The following is a 24662-nucleotide window of genomic DNA, read 5'->3' on the forward strand; positions in this document are numbered from 1 at the left end:
CAAGGTTTCCAAGACCACTCACTGGAGAAAGGACAATCTCTTCAACAAATGGTGCTGGGGAAACAGGGTATTCACATGCAAAAGAATGAATGTGGACACTCATCATACATCTTATACAAAAATGAACTGCAAACAGACTAAAGAATAGAAAGATCTAAAAACTAAAATTCCTAGAGAAAATGGGAAAAGCTTCATGACATTGGACTTGTCAATGTCTCCTCAGTAGGACATTAAAAGTACAGGCAGCAAAAGCAAAAGTAGACAAATGGAACATCAGACTTAAAAACTTCTATGTATCAAAGGTTACAATCAAAAGAGTAAAATTGCAACCAACCCAAACAGTATGGCAGTTGTTTAAATAATTAAAAACAGAACTACCATATGACCCAGTAATCCCACTTGTGGTATATATCCCAAAAGAATTACAAGCAGGATTCAAAGGCACACCCATGTCCACAGCAGAATTATTGACAAAAGCTTTCAAGCAGCAAAAGCAATCCAAACGTCCATTGACAGGTAAATGGATAAATGAAATGGAAAAAAATGGTCTATAAGTATAGGAGAATATTATTGAGCCTCAAAAAGGAAAGAAATCCTGTCACATGCTACAATATGATGAACCTTCAGGACATTATGCTAAGTGAAATAAGCCAGTCACAAAAAGGTATTCACTCTTGGTATCTGCATGATACCACTTACATGAGGTATCTAAAATAGCCAAGTTCATCAAAACAAAGTAGAATGATGGAGCAGAAGCAGGGGAGAGGGATGGGGAGCTACTGTTCAGTGGATATGGATAGATAGTTCTGGAGATCTATTCCACAATATGAGTATACTTAATACTACTGAGCTGTATTCTTAAGATGGTTAAGATGGTAAATTTTATGTTATGTGTTTTCTTACAATTAAATAGAAACAAAGCAGGTTTGACACTTGATTGTGACAGACATGTCAAGGATCCTCTTAGGCCTTAGGCATTTTTCAGACCTTTGTTCTAAGTGTTAAATGTAACAAAATGAATCACACTAAGAGTTATGGCTTTCTAAAAATCTTTCTAAGGCAATCTCACAGGAATGAAAGAAATTTGATTTAGTACTATAAATGAAACCACGTAACCCAAAAATACCTTCATAAGAATGAACAAAGCACTAGAAATGAACATCTTTGGGAGCTCCTGGACCTCTAACAGAAGTCTCAGAGATTTCCCCATTGTCAAAAGCCAATGCCACTTCCAACCTTTGGATTAATTCTAGTTCCTTTTAATCAGGGCTAATTTCTGAGACTATCCCACATGTCTAGATTAACCTATCATACCAATCTAGAACTAAGGATTATTCACAAAATTTAGTCTTAATCTTGACCTAAGAATATATCAGGTACTTAAATCACTGAGAACAGAATCAGTAGCTTTCGCTACCAAGTATCTGTTCCCAAGATTATCCACTGGGTTTCCTTTTACAAATGTACATGACTGGGGTGCCTGGGTGGCTCAGTCATTAAGCATCTATCTGCCTTTGGCTCAGGTCATGATCCCAGGGTCCTGGGATCAAGCCCCCACACCAGGCTCCCTGCTCAGCAGGAACGCCCTTCTCCCTCTCCCACCACCTCCCCCCCACCCCCGCTTGTGTTTCCTCTATCAATGTGTCTCCCTCTGTCAAATAAATAAAATCTTTTTTTTTTTAAATGTACATGATCCAGAATGACCTGTAATCATTTTAATGGTTAACAATATGGATGATACAGATGTCTAAAGTTGTTATAAAAAAAAAAAGTACACTTCACTGGAATACTGAATACATTGCCTCTGCAGGAACTGGCAGTTCTGTTCTTTATCCAACTGGTATACATCAGAATCTCCTACCCTAAGTACTCATCCAGGATTATATATTTGGTCTAGGAACAGACAGCTTTGGATGGAAACCTGGCTCAACTACCTACGAACTCTGTTACCTTCGAGAATACTACTTAATTTCTCTGTGCCTGTTTTATAGATTGGGGTATGTAAGAATCTGAAACCTTAAAATCCAAAAGTTACAAATGTGTGATTTACGTAAGTGTATATTGCTCAGTTATAAGGAAAAACAACATGCAGGGAAGAAAAAAGTAGTGTCACCCTATGTCCAATTAAGCAGAATTCCTAATGACACCAGCGACCAAGGTCCAAGTTTCACCTGTACTCTTGACTCTCAGCCCAGTCTCAGGTAAAAGTGGAAAGACAAGGTCATTTCAGATAAACCTTCATTTAAAACCGAATACATAGCAGTTGACAGAGGTTCAAAAATTCTGGTCTAGGTGAAGAAATGTCACCCATAAAATAATTTAAGTTGCTAAATGTTCAGAGTGAATAACAAAGCCAATGTAAACAGAAATGGAGAAAGTCCAGAGGTGAGAGCCCACCACAATGCCTCTGGCTGTAGGTCATGGGAGAGCTGACTAAGAAGGGGAACGGACATTGACATCACTTGCTAAGGGTCAAAAACAAGACCAATGTGGCAGAAAGAACAATCACAGCATTAGTAAAACTGGGAAACCAGAGATGGTGTGATTATTCTGCCCTGGACATGTGCAGTGCATGCTGGTGGCTGGACACACGTATGAGGGAAGACATCCCGTAGGCAACGGGAAAGCAGTGACCGAGGACTAAGGCAGAATGATAACCAAGAACTACAAAGTCCTGGAAATGAACGGGGAAAAGTTCCAAGAAGCAGCTATCAACAGTGTCTGATGCTGCTTAAAACAGATAGGAAAAATTCAGCCATAGAAAAATGGCCTCTCCATCTGCCAAGGCTGGTCAGAAAGCTCAAGCCACATGCAGATGAAAAAGAGATTCTAAAATATCAAAGACTCAGCAATGATTTAATTTTCCCCCATGAGTAGTCTGGCTTATTACTACTCCGGATGATAACAAATTAGATGATTTTACATCTACTCTCAAAGCTGATCTTCTTGGCAAGTGTCTATGAGGACCCACTGAAAGGATTATAAAGAGAAGGAAAATAGTCATTAACAAGAGAAAGAGAGGATACATTTTTTCCAACTACAGGATTCCACAGCTTCTGGCAGTAGCAAACAGCTTTTAGTAAAAGTAAGCCAACAAAAGTTCATTAGTGAAGCACTGTTAACAAAGTAATATTCTACTCACTGGGCTTTAAAGAATAGCCATTCTACCACCATACAAAAGATTAGAACAACTCACTCTTAAGAAAAACAGTTCTAAAAATATTTTTACATTAAAAAGTAATAATTTGATTAGAAAAAAAATACCACTCCTAATCAATTCTACCATCCTAAGACAAATTCCCTAATCACATCTTCATCTCTTCTGACCTTTATTACTAAGTATTTTGTTCATATGTTTTATAGATAAAATACTTTTGGACCCTCCTCCTGTGTCTGTCAGAAATACAAACTTAAAAACAAAAATTTCTACATAAAACTAATACATCCAGCAAAAAAATTTAAAGGTCCTTGGGACATCTGGGTAGCTCAATTGGTTAAGCATCTGCCTTCAACTCAGGTCATGATCCCAGGGTCTTGGGATAGAGTCCCACGTTGAGCTCCCTGCTCAGTGCAGAGCCTGCTTCTCCCTCTCCCTACCACTCCCCTTGCTTGTGGTAGCTCTCTCTCTGACAAATAAATAAAATCTGTAAAAAAAAAAAAAAAGTCCTAATAAAGATTATCAAACTTTGCCTTGCCATTAATAGACAATGAATACATGTGACACTGAAATTTATCACAGACTCAAACAACCATATTCCTGAAAATCTGTCCAAGTTTATATCTACTAGATACATAAAATGCAGCTTTTTATTTATAATAAAAGATAACCATGCCTTCCAAAAACCCATTTGACAGTGAAACTTTATTACCTGATATAAGATGCATTTTTAAAAAGCTCTTCTTTGCTGGCTACAATGGGCAGATTAATAAATCAAAATACTACTGGGGTGCCTGGGTAGCTCAGTTGGTTAGGCATTCGACCCTTGGTTTCCACTGAGGGTCATGTAATTGAGTCCTGCACTGAGCTTAGTGCTCAGCATGGAGTCTGCTTGCCCCTCTCCCTCTGTTCCAATTTCTTTCTCAAATCAATAAAAATCATTTTAAAAAATCAAAATACTACTAAGAATTGTATGTTTAACACACATACACATATTTTCACTATAAAGATCAATTTCCACTATTCTCAACATCTAGATCTTCGCTTCAAAGAATATTTTGACACCAACCCAGAATAAGTGAGTTCTCTGTAGTAATCATAGTAACTTCCTCCTCTCCCAAGTCTTTCAAAATCCTTACAAACTGCAGAGCACAGCCAAAACATTCTTAAAGGTCCCTTTTCTCTGAAGTAATTATACACTCCCACTGATCAGTAAAATTTGATGTTAAGATACAGGAATGTTAAAACACTCAGGATGTTAAGACAAGGAATAGGCTCACACTTCTGACTTAAGGAAATTAACATCTAGTCCAAACATAAAAAACTGCATTAGATAATGCACTTAGCTATTTCTGCTGTTTTTCTTCAAGAGACAATGAGTTTTATTCTGTTGTGAAGATTTTCTAGTGAAATTCTGCTGCAACTGAGGGAAAATATATAAAATACAAAATACCCAAAGAACCATCATTAATATTGCAGGAAAATCTTAACTTTGAAATACTAGTTTATACTACTAAAACACAAAAATTCCTCAAGGTATAAATTGACAAACTGAACTCAACTACCTTCACAAATCTGCCCAGGCTTCCTGAAAAAACTAAACAGCACGTTTTTAGGGCAAATGCTGTTATTTGCGACCCATCAGGTGCCAAACTCATGGTATCACAATCATGTAAAAATCTATCTCATTTCTTCTACTGAACTCCAACAAAAACAATACTATAGTTTGATCAGCAAGAAGGCTCAAAGCATAGGCCAATTTTGGAGCAACCTCCACAGAAGATTTGATTAGAACCAGATTTCATATATGATGGGTAGAGGCTTATGTTCTAAATCAGTATAATTATCGTCAATATCTTGACTAGCTTGTCTGTACACTGAAACCGTTCTTAAAGACACCACGTCTCCAAACACCACAAAAGGTGTTTGATTCTGCCAGGACCACTAGTCAGCCACATCTTTTCAGACTTCACACAGTGGCAAGAAATTCTCCTCATCTGAGCCTTAGACTTATCGGTATTAGAGACGTTCACTAAAACTTATAAACTAAACAAATAGGAAATTAACAAATATAATTTAGGCTGATATTTCACAAACAAGGGATTTGTTAACTATACACAGGAAATTAGCATATATATGGCGGTGGGAGGAAAAAGCAGCAGAAGGATAATATAACCTTAATGTTTTACGAGACTCAATCATTATTTTATTTCCCTGTGCTAATGGCCCATGAAGATAATCATTCACTCAAACAAATGTTAAATCCCTACTGTGTGCGTGGCACTGTACAAAGTAAGCAAAAGAACATAAAAAGCAAGGACACAATACCTGCCAAGGACTATGTGAAACAAAAGGAGAAATGCCCATTAAGTTATTGTACTGTTTTAGCTTTATTGGACACCAACTACACGCCAGACCATACTGCACACCAGAGACGCACAACAGTAACAATAATCTAACTGCAGATCTGTAACCAATCAATGAACTATGACAATAACAGGCCTGACTACTCCTAAAGCAGCAATATTTTATTCTGGAAATAATCTTGCCTCTGTCAATTAATTCTTCCAATGGATGGCAATTCTCTGAATAATTTCCACCTACATTAACCCAAACTAAGGTTGCTTACAGAGTTAAATGAGAGAATGTAATGTTTTGAACAAAAATAAATAACAGTAGAGAGAGACATATTTGTACTTTAACATTAATTTGGTTTGCATTTAGCTACTGCCTTCAACATAGGTAACAAGTGACAGTCATAAAGCAGAACACCAACCCGAAAGTTACTGTGGCAAGGCATTAGTTTCTTGTCGTAGCAGTACAGTGGGAAGTGGAAGCTAAACTAACAAGTTTTGCTAAGCTTTTTAAAAACCACTCACTTTTAGTGATTTCTTTGTGAAAGGTCTGTGACCACTCATTTCCTCTAGGCTCAAAACCAAGTAGTGCCAACACAACTACAGATTTGGTCCTCTAGGTTACAAAATAATTTTTAACCCTGTAGAACTACCAGTTCTACAGTCATTCGATACTAACGAGCTTTTTAAAAATAGGGATCAGCCCTTAACCTAATTACAGATAAAGTTTTGCAAACTAGAAACGGTATTCGTTTTTAAACTCTTCCACATTAAAGATGACACTCAATCTTAAAAATGTAAACAGACTTACTAGAAAACTAAACAGAATTGTGTTACATACACCGAATTGGTGGTTAAACAATCAACACGGCAAAGGGATAAAGGAGAGGGGAGATGAAGAAACAAGATTCCTCTCCAAGAAATGTCTGAACAAATTCAAAGTGAAATTTCGGTAAGCTATGTTTTGAACCTTTCCACCAGTCTTGCTATTTTCACTACGACATTTTCGGTGTGCCCGCCGTTATTAAAATCACAACCAAAGGGTGGGGGAGGGTTCTAAAATGTGACTATTAACAGCAATCAAGTCTAAAAATATGCCCCTCCTACACAGTGGGCCAAGTGGCAAGAAGATACGAGAACTCAGGAAGTTTTGAAATGGCACTGACAGGAGTCAAGAGGAAAGACAAGGGGAAGGAATCACGGAGAACAAGAGCAACTCCGTGCAGCCAACGCCGCGAGTTGGCATCCGAACTGCAAGTTCCTGGCTCGGGACGGGACTCGACCGAGCAACTTCGCGCCGGACGGAGCTGCGCGCTCGGCCGCCCTCCGAGCCCCGAGCCGCAGCCCTTCCTCCCCGATCGCAGCCCCGCGGCCGCCTCCGCGAGGGCGCGCTGACAGCCGCGGGGCCGGGCCTGGGAGATGCCGGCCGGCTGACACCCACCTTCTTTCTCGGCCCGCGCCGCGGCCACTACGAGGGTCATCACCAGGTGCAGCGCTCCCAGTAGGCCGGCGGCCGCGCTCCTCGGGCTCCCGCCGCGGCTGGCCGCGGGCTCCACACCGGCCCCTGCGGACGTGGAGGCGGCGGCGGCTCCTGCTGCTCCTCCTCCAGCCCGCTTCCCCATCCCTGCCGGCCGGGGGCCGCCGCGCTCGAGGTCCGGCGCGGCCCTTCTCGGCGAGGCGGCGGCAGGGGCGGCGCGGGAGCCGTGGTCCGGGCTCTGGCCGCGGCGCCGGGGGCGAGGGCGGTTCCGGGCCCAGGGCTCGGGCTCCGGGCGTGGGTCTGGGTCCGTGGGTGCGTGTGAGCAAGAGTGTCAGTCACGGCCTCGGCCTCGGCATCGCCTACGGAGAGTCGAAGCAGAGAGGCCACGGGTCAAGCACGGCGGGCGGCCATACTGGAAACGGGCACGGGCCGCGGGCTCTGGGCGCTGGCTTGCGAGGGGCGGGGCGCGGTCCTGGGCACCGCCCCCGTCGTGCCGTCACCTAGGGGGCCGGCAGGTCAGTCAGTCTGCTCCGGAGTCCGTGGGCCCGAATTTCTTGTCCCGCTCTCGGATGCCCACGGCTTCACCTGCCGGACGGGACACGGGCAGTACAACCCCAACCTGTCACCGCTGCCCGCGGAGGAGGAGGAGGGAAGCAGGCCCGGGCCCAGCCGCCAGGACTTATGATGGCGGGTCACGCTTCTCAGAGGCAATGACGGCAATCACGTGGAGACAAGGGGGCCTTGCCGCGCAGCCGCCTTGGGGTGTGGGCGGGGCTGGGAGGAACTGCAGGGTACTGGGGGAGGCTCGCCTGCTGCTCCAACGCGGGAACTAACCCCTTGCGTCTCCGGTACTGCAATGCGAGAGCCTTCCAGAGGACTGAGTGCGCATCCGGACCTCGAGGCCCAGCGCGGAAAATCCATTCCAGTGACTCCTCCTGGTCCCCCTCCGCCTTTCGGGTCGCCTCAGAATACTCCTGGCCTGATTCAGTTCCTGGTGGCGCTTCGTTTAGGACTGAACCCGCTCCATTCATCGTTGTATCTTCATGACACACTACCCAGCGCTTAATGGAATCATCTTGCTCTTGGAATTGTGCCTGCTTTGCTGCGGGAAATCCCATTGCAGTGTGTTTTTAAAGCAGCAGTGACCCTGGACGGGGAGGGCAGATTGTTCTTTAGAAAGTGCCCAGTGGCCATGCTGGCTTTGTCCGTCTTGGAATAATTCTTAAGACGTTTTCTACGGTTAGTTCCTGCAAGGCCCAAATCAAACGCCTTCTTTAGGCGCCTTCAGGAAGCCTTCTCATGCCTCTTTCCACCTTCGGTGGCGGTTCTTGGTGGGCGTGGATTTTCCCTACAAAATTTAAGTTCCTTGAGAGTCCCTCATTATTTGTCTTAATAACGTCCCTTAACTTAGTAACTATCTTAGATAACTTCCCCCAATTCCAGAGCCCCCAATTCCATTTGCTTATTCTTCGCAGTATTGGTTGAGTGAGTCCGTGTATTTTTTTTTTTAAGATTTTATTCATTTATTCGATTCAGGGAGAGAGATCACAAGTAGGTGGAGAAGCAGGCAGAGAGAGAGAGAGAGAGGAGGAAGCAGGCTCCCTGCTGAGCAGAGAGCCTGATGCGGGGCTCGATCCTGGGACCCTGGGATCATGACCTGAGCTGAAGGCAGAGGCTTAACCCACTGAGCCACCCAGGTGCCCCCTGAGTCCGTGTATTTTTAAGGCTACGTCCACCCCAATACATCTGAAAACAAACTACAAAGGAAAATAAAATTTCAGAAAGGCTTACAAAAGGAACTCAAAGTGCTGCCCTATGCAGTAGTCTTTGTCAAGCAAGCACTTAAGTTTTTTATTAATTAATATATTTTTATAGACTTACTTAATGATTTTGAAAAATAATTTTCTTTTCCTGAATATTAGTGTTAAAATTAATCAAATTTTATTCTTGATGTAATGTAGGAATAATTATCTAAGGTGTATTTTTCTGTATTTGTATATGTAAGGAAAGATTTCTGGAAGACTTTTAACTCACTAAAGAAATCAAGCCCAAGGCAAAGTGAGTATCTTAGCTGGGTCAAAGAGTACTTTCCAATGTGCAGCCCCAGAATTGGCAACCCTCCCCCCATTACCAGGTTTAGAGCAGACAAGTCTCTCCAACTATGAAATGTTCAGGTTCTCTTACACAGGAATCAACCACATCCTCTGATTAGCCTGAGGCTCAAGAGCCACATGGGAAATAACTTGCATATGTCTGTAATTGGAGCTTAGACATTGGACTCTGATCAAACATGTCTGCCTATTTCCCAAGAAACTAATGAAGCTTAAGTTTTAGGGCTCCTCCTCTGCATAAGTTCCCTCCAAGGCCTTCCACCGAACTGTGTATTTATAAGCTTTAATCTTGTTCTTAATGAGCACTCCTCTCCCCAATAGTTGGAGAAGTTTTTAGGGCCCACTGTACCTGAACCTTCCCTGTACCTAAGGACATTGGGAGCCAGAGGGGAAATAATGGAAATCTGTTTCCCAGAAAGGAAAAGGAGACTGCTGGGAGAATAATAATAAAGGAAGAGGGCCTTACTAGACAGCTTGATAAACTATGTTGAGCGCTCTGGGTTGAGCCACCATCACCCCATTATTCCCTCTCCCCCAACACTCAAGTGCCTTGGGAAGCAGAGAACTAGGAGTTAAAACAAGAAACGATCACCAAGGACCCTTCTGAAGTTTCTGATTAGCTCCAGACCTCCATTCTCCTGTTTGAGGAATCAGAGAGGTCTGGGCATTTTGGCAGGTGGAGACAGGCTCTTCAGCTGGCAAAATTAGGGAAAATCTGCTAACCCAGCAGTTCTCAAAGTGCTAGACCAGCATACTCTGCATCACTTGGGGGTGAGTCCCAGCAGTCTGTTTTAATGAGCCACCTGAGTGATTCTAGGACATGCTCAAGTTTGAAAACTGTTGATATAAGCCAGGAACTATAGGCTATTGGGAGACTTCATCTCTACTTGCTTTGCTCTCTCACCAGATTAGTAAACTACTATTAGAAGCAGAGTTAAAAGGAACACAGATGAATTTGGGCTTAAATCCCAGCACTACCTTTATTAGCTATGTGATGATAGGCAAATTGCTCAACTTCTCTGGCCTCACTTTCTTTTTCTGTAAAAGGATACCTAATAAATTTGGGGAGATGAAGCAAGATACGTTTGTAAACATACAGACTCTGCCTGGCACATAGTAGGAGATTGTCAGAGGTAGCTAGAGTACTTATTTTTTTCAAAACACCATATAAGGCACAGTGACAGTTTCAAAGATCATTGATTGATTTATGGTCCCATTTCACTCAAAATATTTGAGGACACTTACAAGAATACTCACATTTAATAAAAATATATTTAAAGTTTGGGACCAAGAGGAGAAAACACTGTTGGAAGTCCCCATGGCTCTACTACCTTCCTGGCTCCCTGATTGACTGCCTGTGGTCTCTTGGTATTGGACTCTATAGTCTTTCAAGTCCCAACTTTAAGTCACTCAGCCAGACCTTGCTGTGTCTATTGCTGGTCCGACCCTGGCATCTCACAGACGTCTTAAACTCACATAAACTCCTGATCTCCCGTAGCATGCTTTGTCCACAGCTCTTCCTATCTCCAGAGTTGACTCCACCTATCCAGTCGCATTGGCCATAAGACTAAGCATTATTATTTACTCATCTCTGTGTTAGATCTAGAATGTAGCCACTTCTTACCACTCTCACAGCCCACTCTGGTATGAGTCGCACCATCTTCTGCCAGAAATTTTACAAGAACTTGGTTAACAGTTTCCCCTGTTTCCAACCACTTTTATAATGAGAAGTTTCCACTTGCAGCACCTGCCTGATGGAGCTGTGTTATACTTCAATGGGTTCAAGCCAACTGATAAAGCTGATAAAGGACTGTGAACTTTGAGTGACCCCTAGACCAGACCCTTATTAGACCTGACCATAGACCTGTTCCTGTCCAGGAAACAAAGGGCCTTGTTTTATCCAATGCTGTTCTTTCCTACCCAGAGTCCTGGTTTCTGGATTAACCCAGCCACCTCGAACCCCCTTCCCACTCTCTAGCACTTAAATAATTCTGGCTTTTCCTACTTCATGAATTATTTACTCAGTGAATTTTTTCACTGGTGTGTTTCCTTGCCTGACAAGTATATAGACTCAGCTTTGATTTTTCTTTCTTTTAGTTCTGGTGCTCTTTGCTTTATATTTTGACATAAATTTGCACAATTTTTGTCAACACAGCAGCCAGAATGACCCATTTAAAACATAAGGCATCTCATCCCTCCTGCAGTGGCTCTCATCTCAAGGTAAAAGCCAAATCTTTTATGATGACCCACATGGCTGTATGCAATCTGGCTCCCTGTGTTCCTTGACTTCCAGGCTCAGTCTGTTTCAGCTCAGTCGCCACCGTTTTGTTCCTCAAACATACCACGGATGCTTCTGTTCTGGGGTCTATACCCTAGCTCTTCCTTCTGTCTGAAGTGCTTTCTTCTCCACTTCTCTGCTTGGCTCACTCTCTCACTTCCTTTCAGTCTTGGCTCAGTTACCACCTTCTCTGTGAAGCATACTCTGATCACCACTGTTAATACTGAAATTCAACGTGCGCGCCCCCACGTCCAATCCTACCTACTCTGTGCTCATTTTCTCTTTTTCCCATAAATCTTATCAATTTCCCTAATACTATATAATTTATTTATTCCTATGTATCGCCATTATCTGTCTTTCATCCTCATCTGTTTTGTTCACTGGTATATCCCAAGCTTCTAAAATGTACTAAGCACTTACTAACACAGAGTGAACGAACGAATGAATGAATGAGTGGGATAGAAGGATGAAATAGTTAATGAATAGAACCAAAAGATAAAGAGCAGTAAGACATACTCCTTCCATTCCACGGAACTTAAAATCCAGTGGATAGGATAGACATGTACACAATATGATGATAAGGAGGAGTGAACCGAGGGAGAGAAGAGGAGAGGGAATCTGGAGGCAACTCTGGGTTCTGCCAATTTCTCTATGTATCCAGCCTTTTCAACATCTTCAACTGATTTTTTATTTGTTTTCAATTGCATGTCTCTTTCATCTAGTTCAGAGTATGCATAAAGCCCACAGCAATCAGTTGAAGAAGGAAGATAGCCTACTGAGAGTCTTCTTCAATTTACAGAGTGATCTCTTCATTTTGTCTGCTGTATGCCTTATTCCTTGTTAGGTTTCTCTTGGTGGTGTTCTTTTAAAAAAGAATCAACTCACAAAGCCCCGGGTTTAAGTCTGCTCCACCTACTATGAAAATCGCTGCAGCCTAGGTAGGGCAAGTAAACAGGGAGCTTCATGCTGTAGGATGAGGATAGTGGTTTATGAGGGGATGAGCCCGCTATCTGTGTGGACTCTATCCTATTTGAAGCTTTTTATCATATATTCTTCAAGATCTGATTCCTTTGCAGTTTCCAAATTCACGTGAACTAAAGCCTTATCAAAGATAATAACCACTACCACATATACACCTCTAATAAGCATCTTGATTTTGATGCTAGAATTTACTACAGTTTTGTTTAATATGTTCCTTCCAAGCTGGCTGACGCATATTATAAGCCTATAGTATTCTTCCTAGCGTTTGTAAGAAATAGTTTTGTGGTAAACATCCTAATTTGAAATAAACCAAAAATTTCCGCCACCATTCAAATTCTCCACAACATGCTCCAATATCTGACTTTTTTCTCTTCTAGAAGAACTATCATTAATCTTATGACTTTTTGAAATGTTTCATGTGGTTTGGTGGTCTTTCTAGTAAAAGGAAGGAGAACATCCTTTTTTAAAGACTTTATGTATTTAATTGAGAGAGAGTGAGCAACAGAGAAAGAAAGAGAGCACAAGCTGGGGGAGAGACAGAAGGGGAGGGAGAAGTAGGCTCCCCACTAAGGAGGGAGCCAGGCATGGGGCTCGATCCCAGGACCCTAGGATCATAACCTGAGCTGAAGGCAGATGCTTAACCAACAAGCCACCCAGGTGCCCAGGAGATAATATTCTTGAGGACAGACAATGCCTCAGTATTTTTTCTCTTCCTCCCACCTCCCCTACCATTGTCCTCTCTAGTACTCAATAAGTACTTTGAAACACCATTTTAGACTGCCCTGAGTTTCGAACTGTCCTAAACACCACTATTAAAAAGACCTACTTCAACCATCATTCAATTGTGCTTAAAATGTCACCATTTGGTGGTAATTAGGAGCCTTGCAAAGCCATTAAGGGGGAAAAAAGACACTGAACAATGTGTTGAGGGATTTTTGTGTTCCTATCTCTCCCTATTATTTAACTGTTTGTAGCTGTAAAAATTCCAGGAATACTCAGTAAAGGCGAGGACAAACATATTCAAGATGCTCAGGTGGAGATCAGAAATGATGAAAAACAGAATTAAAACATTAATAATGTATGAGAGTAAAATGACATCTGCTGAGATGTGCTATAAGAGAGACAAAATTTTCTCTGCCAAGTCCAGTGTGAATTCCATGAATGAGGAATTAAGAATTGGCCACTATGTGTGGAGCTCATAATGGCAGTCTGAGAGTAGTTATTGTAGGTAACACACACACACACGCTCTTTGTGCAGTATTACCTGTAAAGTGAATTCTACTTTCTCTGAACATCATTATGTTAGTTTCTGGTATTTTAACCACAAGTAAAATTTTGTATTGTTCTATTTTTTTTTTTTTTTTTTTGGAGAGAGAGAGAGAGAAAAGAAGTGCATGTGCATGTGCCCATGCAAGGAAGGGTGGGGAGGGGTGGGGTAGGAGGAGGAGCTGAGGGAGAAGGAGAAAGAGTCTTAAGCAGACACCATGCCCAGTGGGGAGTCTCACTCTGGGCTCTATCCTGCCACCCTGAGATCATAAACCGAGCAGAAATCAAGAGTTGGCCACTTAATCGGCTGAACCACCCAGGTGGGGCCCCTAAATTTTATATTTTAAGTCTGGTATTTTCAAACCGTGTAACATGGCCAGTAGAATGTTTTTATGACTACAAATTAGCAAGTCTTTGAATTATTCTTAAAAGAAAAGTGTCATCATGGGATGCCTGGGTGGCTCAGTTGGTTGGGCAACTGCCTTCGGCTCGGGTCATGATCCCAGCGTCCTGGGATCAAGTCCCACATCGGGCTCCTTGCTCGGCGGGGAGCCTGCTTCTCCCTCTACCTCTGTCTGCCTCTCTGTCTGCCTGTGCTCGCTCGCTCGCTCTCCCTCTATCCCCGACAAATAAATAAATAAAATCTTTAAAAAAAAAAAAAAAGAAAGAAAAGAAAAGTGTCATCAAACAAATAGTCTGTGCAAGTTCTCAAGAGTAATATTTGTGTTTTGGAGTTAGTCTACATTATGGATAACATCTGTATTCTATCATTAAGGTTTGATGCTTTGAATACCTTTGATAGTACACAGGCCAGGGAATATTAACAGCAGACTCCTTGATCTTCATAAAATATGCATCTTATTACACAATGGAAAATACGAGAACTTTTGTTGTTGTTGGAGAAAATATTGTTTTCTTTTTGGCAATGTGGTTTCACTTGTGAATAACCTCACATCAAAAATCTATAGGAATTTAGAACAAGAAATGACTGTAAATATTTAGTTAAGGCTTTGGAATATCCCCTTCACGTCCAACTATTGTTTGGCAAATTACTCAGCCTTTCGAAATCTGTTTCCACAGTTTCATGTTTTAAAACATGGCAAAAAAATAACTACTGAAGGCTAATTGTAAGGATTGAGTAAACTCACTTTTCTGTGGAACTATCTTGCACCTGGCAAATGCTCACTAATGTTCCTGTTGTAATAATGATTATCATTTCATTTCTGAGGCCCAGAAATGAAAAGACCTGTCCAAGAGAGTGGCACACCAGAATTTCATTTTGTGTTTCATCTTTAGGTCCATTTAATTTAATATTTTCTATGTCTACAGTGTTTTATTTGGTGGAGTGTAGAATGTAGTCACCAATGAAATACAAATGTTTAAAAAGCCATTGGAGATAATTCAAATTTTAATTTTTAGAGTTTGTTTGTTTTCAAAAGAGCAATAACAGGGAATATTTGAATACTGGCTGGATTTTTGGTGAAGAATCATTAATGGATATGATCCTGGTTATTATGGATTTTTTTAAAAAAGAAACTATAATAACGCCAAAGGTTGAGGAATTAAAACTCTCCTGTTCTACCTAAGTGACAGAACAGATCAATCCAGTAATACTATAAGAGGGGAATCAAATGAGTCCTCAAGAAGTTCTCTTCTAAAAGGTCTCCCTTATTAGCCAGAACTTGAACTTCCCTGAAATTACCAACTTAAGGCAACGCCATATGCGAGCCAAAGTAGGCCAGGTTATGCTCTGATAATAAACAAACTCCAAATTTCAATGACTTAAAACCACAGACTTGTTTCTCTTTTCCGCGGCATGTGCGCCCAGGACCACAGCTGGTGGAAATAACTGGGTGTATGTAGCAGAGTGATGAGTGCTCCTGAAGGTCTGATAATGGCAATTAAATTACACAATGGAATTGATTTTTCCTCCTGTCTACTCACAACACATCGGTCAAAGCTAGTCATATGGGGGCGCCTGGGTGGCTCAGTGGGTTAAAGCCTCCGCCTTTGGGTCAGGTCATGATCCGGGGGTCCTGGGATTGAGCCCTACATTGGGCTCTCTTCTCAGCAGGGAGCCTGCTTCCTCTTCTCTCCCTGCCTGCCTCTCTGACTACTTATAATCTCTGTCTATCAAATAAATAAATAAAATCTAAAAAAAAAAAAAAAAAAGCTAGTCATATGGCTGCACCTGACTTCAAAGGACAGGGAGGTGTAATCCTGCCTATGGCTGCAAGGAGAAACAGCAGGACAATGTAATAGCTCTAATGACTGCCACAGGCTTCTCTTGTCCTTGGGAAATAAGAAACAGCAGCCTGAGAAAAGATGGTGAAAACTGGTTTCGATTTCTCACGAATTATGAAGTTATACAGACTAGCCTTAACTCTCTAACATTTATACTTTGTTGGTTGGTTTAATATGTTTTTGTTTGTTTTTAAGTTTTTGCTAAAATTCCAGTTAATAATAGTGTAATATTAGTTTCAGGTGTACAATACAGTGATTCAGCACTGCCATACAACACCCAGTGCTCATTATGACAAGTGCCTTCCTTGATCCCCATCCCTTATTTCCCCATACCCCCACCCCTCTCCTCTTTGGTAACCATCAATTTGTTTTCTATAGCTTAGAGTTTGTTTCTTGGTTTGCCTCTCTTTTTTTCCCCAGGACTCTTTTGTTTCTTAAATTCCACGTAAGAGTGAAATCATATGGTATTTGTTTTTCTCTGACTGGCATTTCTCCTAGTATTATATTCTCTAGCTTCATCTACATCATTGCAAATGACAAGATTTCATTCTTTTTGTGGCTGAGTAATATTCCAATCACCACATCTTTATTCCTTCATCAGTTGATGGACACTTGGGCTGTTTCCATAATTTGGCTATTGTTGATAATGCTGCTATAAACATTGGGATGCACATATCCCTTTGTATTAGTATTTTTGTGTTCTTCAGAGAAATACCTAGTAGTGCAATTGCTGAATCATAAGGTAGTTCAATTTTCAACTTTTTGAGGAACCTCCATACTGTTTTCCAGAGTGACTATACCAGTTTGCATTCCCACCAACAGTGTGAGAAGTTTCCCTTTCTCCACATCCTCTCCAACACCTGTTGCTTCTTGTGTTTCTGATTTTAGCTATTCTGACAGGTGTGAGGTGTTATCTCATTGTGGTTTTGATTTGTATTTCCCTGATGATGAGCGATGTTGAGCATCTTTTCATGTGTTCATTGGACATCTCTGACTTCTTGGAAAAATGTCTATTCCTGTCTTACATCAATTTTTTAATTGGGTTATTCAGTTTTTTGTGTGTTGAGTTTATAAGCTCTTCATAGATTTTGGATACTAACCCCTTATGCAAATGACATGTCATTTGCAAATATCTTCTCCTATTCCATAGGTCGCCTTTTAGTTTTGTTGATTGTTTCCTTCACTGTGCAAAAGCTTTTTATTTTGATGAAGTCCCAATAGTTTATTTTTGCTTTTGTTTCCCCTGCCTCAGGAGACATATCTAGAAAAAATACACCAGAGCCGATGTCAAAGAGGTTACTGCCTGCATTCTTCTCTAGGATTTTAATAGTTTCCTGTCTCTATTTAGGTCTTTCATTCATTTTGAATTTATTTATTTTTTTGTGTGTGGTGTAAGAAAGTGATCCAGTTTCATTTTTTTGCATGTTGCTTTCCAGACTTCCCAACACCATTTGTTGAAGAAACAGTCTTTTTCCATTGGATATTCTTTCCAGCTTTGTCGAAGATTAACTGACTGTATAGCTGATCCTGGTTATTATGGATTTTTTTTCAAAAGAAACTTTATCTTTTAGAAACATATACTGAAATATTTATGATTGAAATAATGTGATGGGATTTGCTTCAAAATAATTTACAAGGGGAAGTAGGGTCAGGGGCTAGGGTTACAGATGGAAGAAGGTTAGCCGTGAGTTGATTATTATTGAAGCCAGGCAACCAGTACATAAAAGTTCATTATGCCAGTTTTTCTACTTTTAGGTATTCTTGGAATTTTCCATAATAAAAAGTTTTAAAAAAGCAAAAATAAGCCTTCAGCTACTTCAGCCCCAGACCTAGCTTCTCTAGATATGGCTTACAAGGGATCCTAGACCCTCACTGGGACTGGTGGGATCTGGCTTGGAAGATGAAATCAGGAAGCTTCATCCAAAGTATTTGTGCACTTGCCAAACATTTGAAAACAACCAAACTTGGCCCAAGGTGGCAACAGATAACGCCCACACCTTGCAGCATCTGGCAGGACCTCAGAACCTCCTACTCTTGCCTACTGAAGAGGCTGAGTGCTCAGAACCTCCTGAGGCCATGGTTGCTTGTCCAGTCAGCATGTACGACTCCAGTGCAACCCTGAGCTAAACTCCTCTTTGATTACTCTTCAAGTAAAGACAGGACACAAGAGTTTCTTTGCTCATTAACACAGTGCCCAGAGACCACTGACATCTATGAGGTATGTAGAAATGTGTGGGACATGAGCCTGAGGCACAAACAGGGCTGCTATAAATGCTCCTTCCTGCTTCCTAAGGCCCCTGGACTTCATTAAAGTTCTTCTCCCACTTTTTGAGCCAGCCTACTCTCAGTTCTAGCCACTGCCTCCTTGTTCCTAAGAGAGGTGCTGGTTGTAAGCATCACCAGGGTGACACCTGGCACACTGTACATCCTCTCTCTGTCAGCCCTGCTCCCTTGCCCACAGTTGTGTATCTCTGTCACATGAATTGATTCTTCATGATCTTGCTTTCCCTGCCACAGTTGACTATGGACTCCTATTCAGTCTGGTCCAATAAGATTCTCTTGAAAATTTTTACTAAGAAATAGGGACATTCAGGCTGAATTCTGAGCTATGAAAATGGCAGAGCTTACATATGACCATCTATAAACTTTTGCTGCAGAGTCGTTAGAACCTCCTTGAATCCTACTCTCCAGAGGACTCAGCATTTGCATGGATGCCATGAAATAATCCAGTATCGCTAAATTTGTCTATATGTAGGACTAAGTTCCCTTTCTTTGTGGAGTGCCTTGAGGGTGTGGTGGGAAGGCTCAAAGATGGCCTCCAATTATCTCCACATTCTGTTATTCACAGCTTTCTGTAAACCACACCCTCCCCCACCTGGAGTGTGGGCTGAATCTAATAACACTTCTAATGAATAGGATATGGCAAGAGTGATGTGATTGTACTTTAAGATTAGGTTACAAAAATCTCTGTCCTCCCTGGGGGAAGAGAGCCATTCTGCTATGAATCTCCATATGGAAAAGCCCACTAGGCAAGGCCCTACCCCACAGCCAGCAGGGACCTGAGGCTGACCAACAGCCATATGAGTGTGCTTGGAGAATAACTGGTATCCTTGTGATGACCAAGATGACAGGCCAGACTGATACTTGGATTATAGACTTGTGAGAAGCTGAGCCAGAAGAACCCAGGTAAGCTATTCCCAGATTACTGATAATAAATGTTCGTTGTTTAAAGCTGCTTAGTTTGGGGGTAATTTGTTACACAGCAACAGGTAACTAATACAAGGGGTTACGAATATTCAAAATTAAAAGGAAATCTTACAAACTGATGAAAATGAAAGGAGACCTAACCTAATCCAGAATTACAATGCTGATTTTAACAATCCTCTGTCAGTATTTAATTAAAAAAAAAAAAAGATAGACAGAAATCTTAAGGACAGAGAGGACTTACATAACACTTTCTACCAACATGACCTAATTGATGTTTATGGAACACGCCACCTGTGAGCAGAACATACAATCTTTTCAAGTGTGTGTGAGCTCATTAGGATACACCATCTGCTGGGCTGTGAAACAATCCTTGGTAAGTTTACCAGGACTCAAATCATTGAATATGTTCTTTAACTACAATGGAATTAAAATAGAAATCAATATTAAAAAGATATCAAGAAAGTGAAAATCTCATGTTTGGATGTTAAACACTTCATTTATTTATTTATTTTAAAGATTTTATTTATTTATTTGGGAGAGAGAGAGAGAGAGAGGATGAGCCCAAGCAAGGGGAGCAGCAGGCAGAGGGAAAGGGAGAAGCAGGCATCATGACCTGAGCTGAATGTAGACGCTTAACCAATTGAGCCACCCAGGCGCACCTGGATCTTAAATAGTTTAAACACTGAATGTGTCAAAGAAGAAATCACAAGAGAAATGAGAACCTATTTATGACTCAAGGATAATGGAGACCTGACATAACAAAATGTGTGGGATGAAGCGTAAACCTTGTTTATGAGGGTGGGGGGCAGATAACTGTAGTGCTTACACTAGAAAAGAAGGAAAGCCTACAATAAATGATGTAAGTTTCTGCTTATAAAACCCCCCAAATTAAGCTCATATAAAGAAAGAAATGATAAAAATAGAAGTGAGAATTAATAAAATAGAAGAGAGACAAACAATAGAGAAAAATCAATTAGTTCAAAAATCGGTTGTTGAAGGATCATTTTCCTGGCCTTCTCCTCTCTTTCATTATGGAGCTCATCTTGACTATTAGATATGATGTTCAGCTTTGTCCTCATGTCTAAGACTTCAGCTTCTGTATCTTGTATCCACTTCAATTAGTTTATTTTTTATTTTTTATTTTTTTTAAAGATTTTATTTATTTATTTGACAGAGAGAGATCACAAGCAGGCAGAGAGGCAGGCAGAGAGAGAGAGAGAGAGAGAGAAGCAGGCTTCCCGCGGAGCAGGGAGCCCGATGCGGGGCTCGATCCCAGGACCCTGAGATCATGACCCAAGCCAAAGGCAGCAGCCTAAACCACTGAGCCACCCAGGTGCCCCTCACTTCAATTAGTTTAAACCGGAAGGAACTTCTTAGGAGGTGTTGGAAAAATCGCACTGTTCTTAGGAGGGCTGAGATTTTAGGGACATTGTCTACAACCTCTTCACAGGACCAACCTGTGTAGGGAAGATTTGATTCCAGAACCACACTGTCTCTGTCTCCACTGCACCAGCAACATGGGGCCTCTGTTTCCTCTTCCAGATGGCGTTCAAATGATCTCTCACACTGATTTCATCTGATTGATGGAATTCCATCAAATATCCATACCCAAGTGGAAAGAGAAGCTAGATAAGATAGGATCTGGCTTCTACTGAAGGTAATGAAGGTACCTTCACACTCTAGGAAATCATTAGAATATACACAGAAGGCATTTAAAAGATTCTAGATAGACACTGAAAACAGATGAATACCTTAACTTTCGATTAGTTCCTAACACGTTAGGCTTCCTACCTAAGATGTTCTATGGTCTACCTCCACCATCCTTCCATCATAACTGCTGAGCAGGGATCTCTTTTCTGGCATACTTCTTTTCTGCTGTTTCCTCCCATATATGGTATATTTGCCCAGGGCCTTATTCATGCATTAATCCAATGTCTATTAATTGAGCCCCTACTACATGCCAGGCACTGTGGTGGGCACTGAAGACACAGTGCTGAACCATCAGCTCAGTTTATGACCTTGTAGACTTTACCAGTATTCATTAGGACACTTCTACGGAAGCTAAGATAAACTGACACAAGCCAGATTAGCCAGAAAAGTAGACATTATTATTAAAAAATAAAGTATCTCACGGACTCCCAAGGATGGGACTATGGGTTGGTTTCAGAAAGAACATCTCTGAGAACACTTCCCTCCATGTACCTCTCATCTCTTTCATTCCCTGTCCCTGAAGATACATGTTCTCTAACATTGCACTCCCATAGCATAAAACATGTGGGCAGCAGTGTCTGTTCAAGACACAGAACAGACCGAACCAGAATTTCAGACTAATTGTTGGTAGGAAAAAGTGGGGCCCATTAGATGTGTTTGTGTGGGTGGAGTTGGGGGCAGGTATAGTATTTCAGGATACTCAAGGCTACCAAGGAGCTCTCCACTCCTAGTAAAAGGGGCAGTAAAAGGATCCCTGCAGGCTGGCCTGATGCTGCCAAATATTATGCTAGTTGCCACAAGTCGCCCAAGTAAGAATGTGATAGTGTTTGCACTTATTGATGGAAGTTGTAAAGTAACAGACATTCACCCTGACTTGAGATCATCATAACTTCATGGAAAAATCTGGAATCAAAGACAAATGCTAAAAAGCAGCAAAGGTAATTTAGCTGTACTCAAATCTTTGCTCTAGTTGTCCTCTCTGGTGTTCCGATACACTACTACCATCAAAGCAATTGTCATTGTCACCTGGCGCCCAGCTCCTGAGACCAGCACCCTGCAGCCACCAGGGTTCCAAGGGCATGTAAGAATGCTCAGATAAAATGTCTTTCATTGATTAAAAATAATAATAAAAACTTGGGCTTGGAAATCTGCAATTTTTTTTAAGTTACCATTAAAATATCCTTTTTTTTTTTCTTTTCCCCTTGATGGGCATTAAGGAGGGCATATGATGTGAAGAACACTGGGTATTACATGCAACTAGTGAATCATTGAACATTACATCAAAAACAAATGATGTACAATAAAAAAATCCTTTATGTGGGTATTCAAACAGACCATTTCTATCATAGAAAGTGGGAAGAGCTGGGCAGAGGCAAAGGAAAAGCAGATCTTCAAGGGGAGCAGATGCAGCATACGTGGCCACACAGTGGTAAGGGTCTTGTGCAGGTGTGATGTCCCCAGTCCCACTATGCTCAGCAGCAGAGAGAGGATCCCCACCTGGCCTCAGCTCTTCCTGTGATTTCTGAGGTCAGGCTCACCCTTTTCCTGCCCTCAGGTTCCTTCGGGCTATATGCTTTCCTGGGAATTTCCTTTCCTGTTTTTCAAACCCAGGTTTGCAGTTTCCAGACACAATCTAGCAGACGCACCCTGCCCCCATGCCCATGGTCCCTGCAGAGCCTTGTCTTGGACTATTGCAAATCTGCTTTTTAAATGCGAGTTTTCAAAAATCCATTTCCCCACAACTGAATATAACTGTTTAGGTAGATTGTGAACAAACAAATGTGAAAACAAAAATTGTGACACAGTACCCTCCGGTGCCTATAATGTAAATTTCAGATAAATCCTACAACTAAAGGTGAACAAAAGGGAAGTTACATTTCCTATGGGTTTGGAGTGAAGCTCTCAGAATCCTGAGCGAAGGTCTTCCTTTCTTCCTACAATCTTCTAGGAATACAGAACAAGAGTAAACATACGGAGTTCAATCTATGTTGCTAGACATTGAGAATCATGTCAAAGCTTTTTTTTCTTTTCTTTTTTTTTTTTTGCCTCTTAATAACTTTTCTATCTATAGAAATTTTTATTTTAGTGGGAACTTGTGGAAATGTGTAAATATTTTAGCGTCTGTTTTTCTCCCTGCACTGTATTGGAATGTTTTGTGTGGATTATTGTCATGAGAAAATAAGGATTTCATTAAAATATTTAATAAATAGGGGCACCTGATTGGCTCAGTAGTTTAAGTGTCTGCCTTCAGCTCAGGTCATGGTATCCAGGTTTTGGGATTGAGTCCTGCATTGGGCTCCCCGTTCAGCAAGGAGCCTGCTTCTCCCTCTGTCGACTGCCTCCCTCCACTTGTGCTCTCTCTTTCTCTCTCTGACAAATAAATACGTTTTTAAAAATTTTAATAAATATATTCTAAAACTATTTTAAATTCTATTTAAAATATTGTCTGTTAAAGAGGTAAACAAAACATCTCAGAATAATAGACACTGTAAAATATCTTGTTTAGTTAAAGAATCCCTTGACACATAAAATGGTAATCCCTGGTCCTAATCACAGTTAAGGCTACGGTTCGGAACTCAAATTGCCAGCATTTTTTGTTTGTTTACTTTTAAACTTTTAACTTTGAAATAATTGTATTCACATAAAAATGTAAGAAATAAAAACAGGAGAAGTCCTGTGTATGCTTCACTCAGTTTCCCCCAATAGTAACATCTTGTGGAAGTATAGTATACTGTCAAAATTTGGAAATTGACATTGAGACAATCCAGAGTTTTTTCAGATTTTCACCCATTTGAATGCATTTGTGTGTGTGTATGTATGTGTTTAGTTCCATCCAATTTTATCATGTGAAGGTATGTGTGATTACCATCCCAATCAAGATTCTCTTCCACTACCACAAGGATCTCTCATCTTGCTCTTATCTCCCTACAGTCCTCTCGCTCCCTAACCTCTGGTGACCATTAATCTGTTCTCCATCTCTATAACTTTGTTATTTCAAGAATGTTATGCAAATGGATCCTTTTGAGATTGACAGTTTCCCCCTGGGCAGAATTCCCTTGAGATCTGTCCAGGTTTTAATCCCTGCTTTATGTCTTATTGGCTGTATGGTCTTGGGCAAGTTACTTAACTTCTCTCAGTTTCTGTTCAAACCAACACTCGCCTGATTCCAAAGCCTCACTGAGTCCAGCCACACCATCTTGCCTCTTACATGCCGTTGAGAGGACGTCTTTTGTTGGTTATATCATGGGTTTCCCTATGGAACCGTGGAACGCAACTGGGACAATGAATAAACCTTCTCACAACATTTTCAAACCAGTCCAGGGTAAGGGAAAACACTATTTGGAAATGCCAGCTGGATAGTTGTAAGTATTTACATTTGTTCATAATTTCCCTCTTTCACTAAGTAATTTTATATGTGTTTAAAGGAACGTTGTTTTGAATGGAAGCCCATTTATGCTGCTGCCAGTTTTTATTTTTTGTCAGTTTCTCCTTCATCAGTGAAGATGTGCATCCAGGTAACATTTACCTGTTTTTTAAAAGTTACTTGAAACAACCTTAGATTGCGACATGGCTCTGGGTATATTGCCAAGGGAATGGTCCCCCTACTGTGCCAGTTGGCTGATAATCTGTGGTTATATGTGTATAAAGCATTTTTATAAGTTCACAGAGCTCTCTGCTCAAATGTCAGTTCTACAGAGAGGCCTCCCTGACCACCCCTAAAATAGCATCTGCCTCCTGTCTCTCTTCATTCCTTCACCTGACTATATTTATCTTCAGAGCACTCGCCACTGCTTGACACATTATAAATTTATTTGTTTACTGTCTGTCTCTCACCTTCAGAATGCAATCTTCAGGAAAGAAGGATCTTGTCTGTTCC

The 24662-nt window shown here is 41.2% G+C and overlaps 1 protein-coding gene across 1 annotated transcript in view; it reads right to left on the minus strand.

Annotated features, from left to right (window-relative positions):
- Positions 1 to 7677, minus strand: part of TMEM131 (transmembrane protein 131) — a 210067-nt gene extending 202390 nt beyond the window's left edge. Inside the window, exon 1 of the mRNA XM_045077772.1 lies at positions 6953 to 7677. Within this exon, the coding sequence (XP_044933707.1) occupies positions 6953 to 7133 (181 nt within the window). The 5' untranslated portion in view covers positions 7134 to 7677. The remainder of the gene's footprint in view (positions 1 to 6952) is intronic.
- Between the last annotated feature and the right edge of the window lie 16985 nt (positions 7678 to 24662).

This window comes from Mustela putorius, unplaced genomic scaffold, assembly GCF_011764305.1.
Source record: "Mustela putorius furo isolate JIRA1106 unplaced genomic scaffold, ASM1176430v1.1 tig00000224_pilon_pilon_pilon, whole genome shotgun sequence".
Lineage (NCBI taxonomy): Eukaryota > Metazoa > Chordata > Mammalia > Carnivora > Mustelidae > Mustela > Mustela putorius.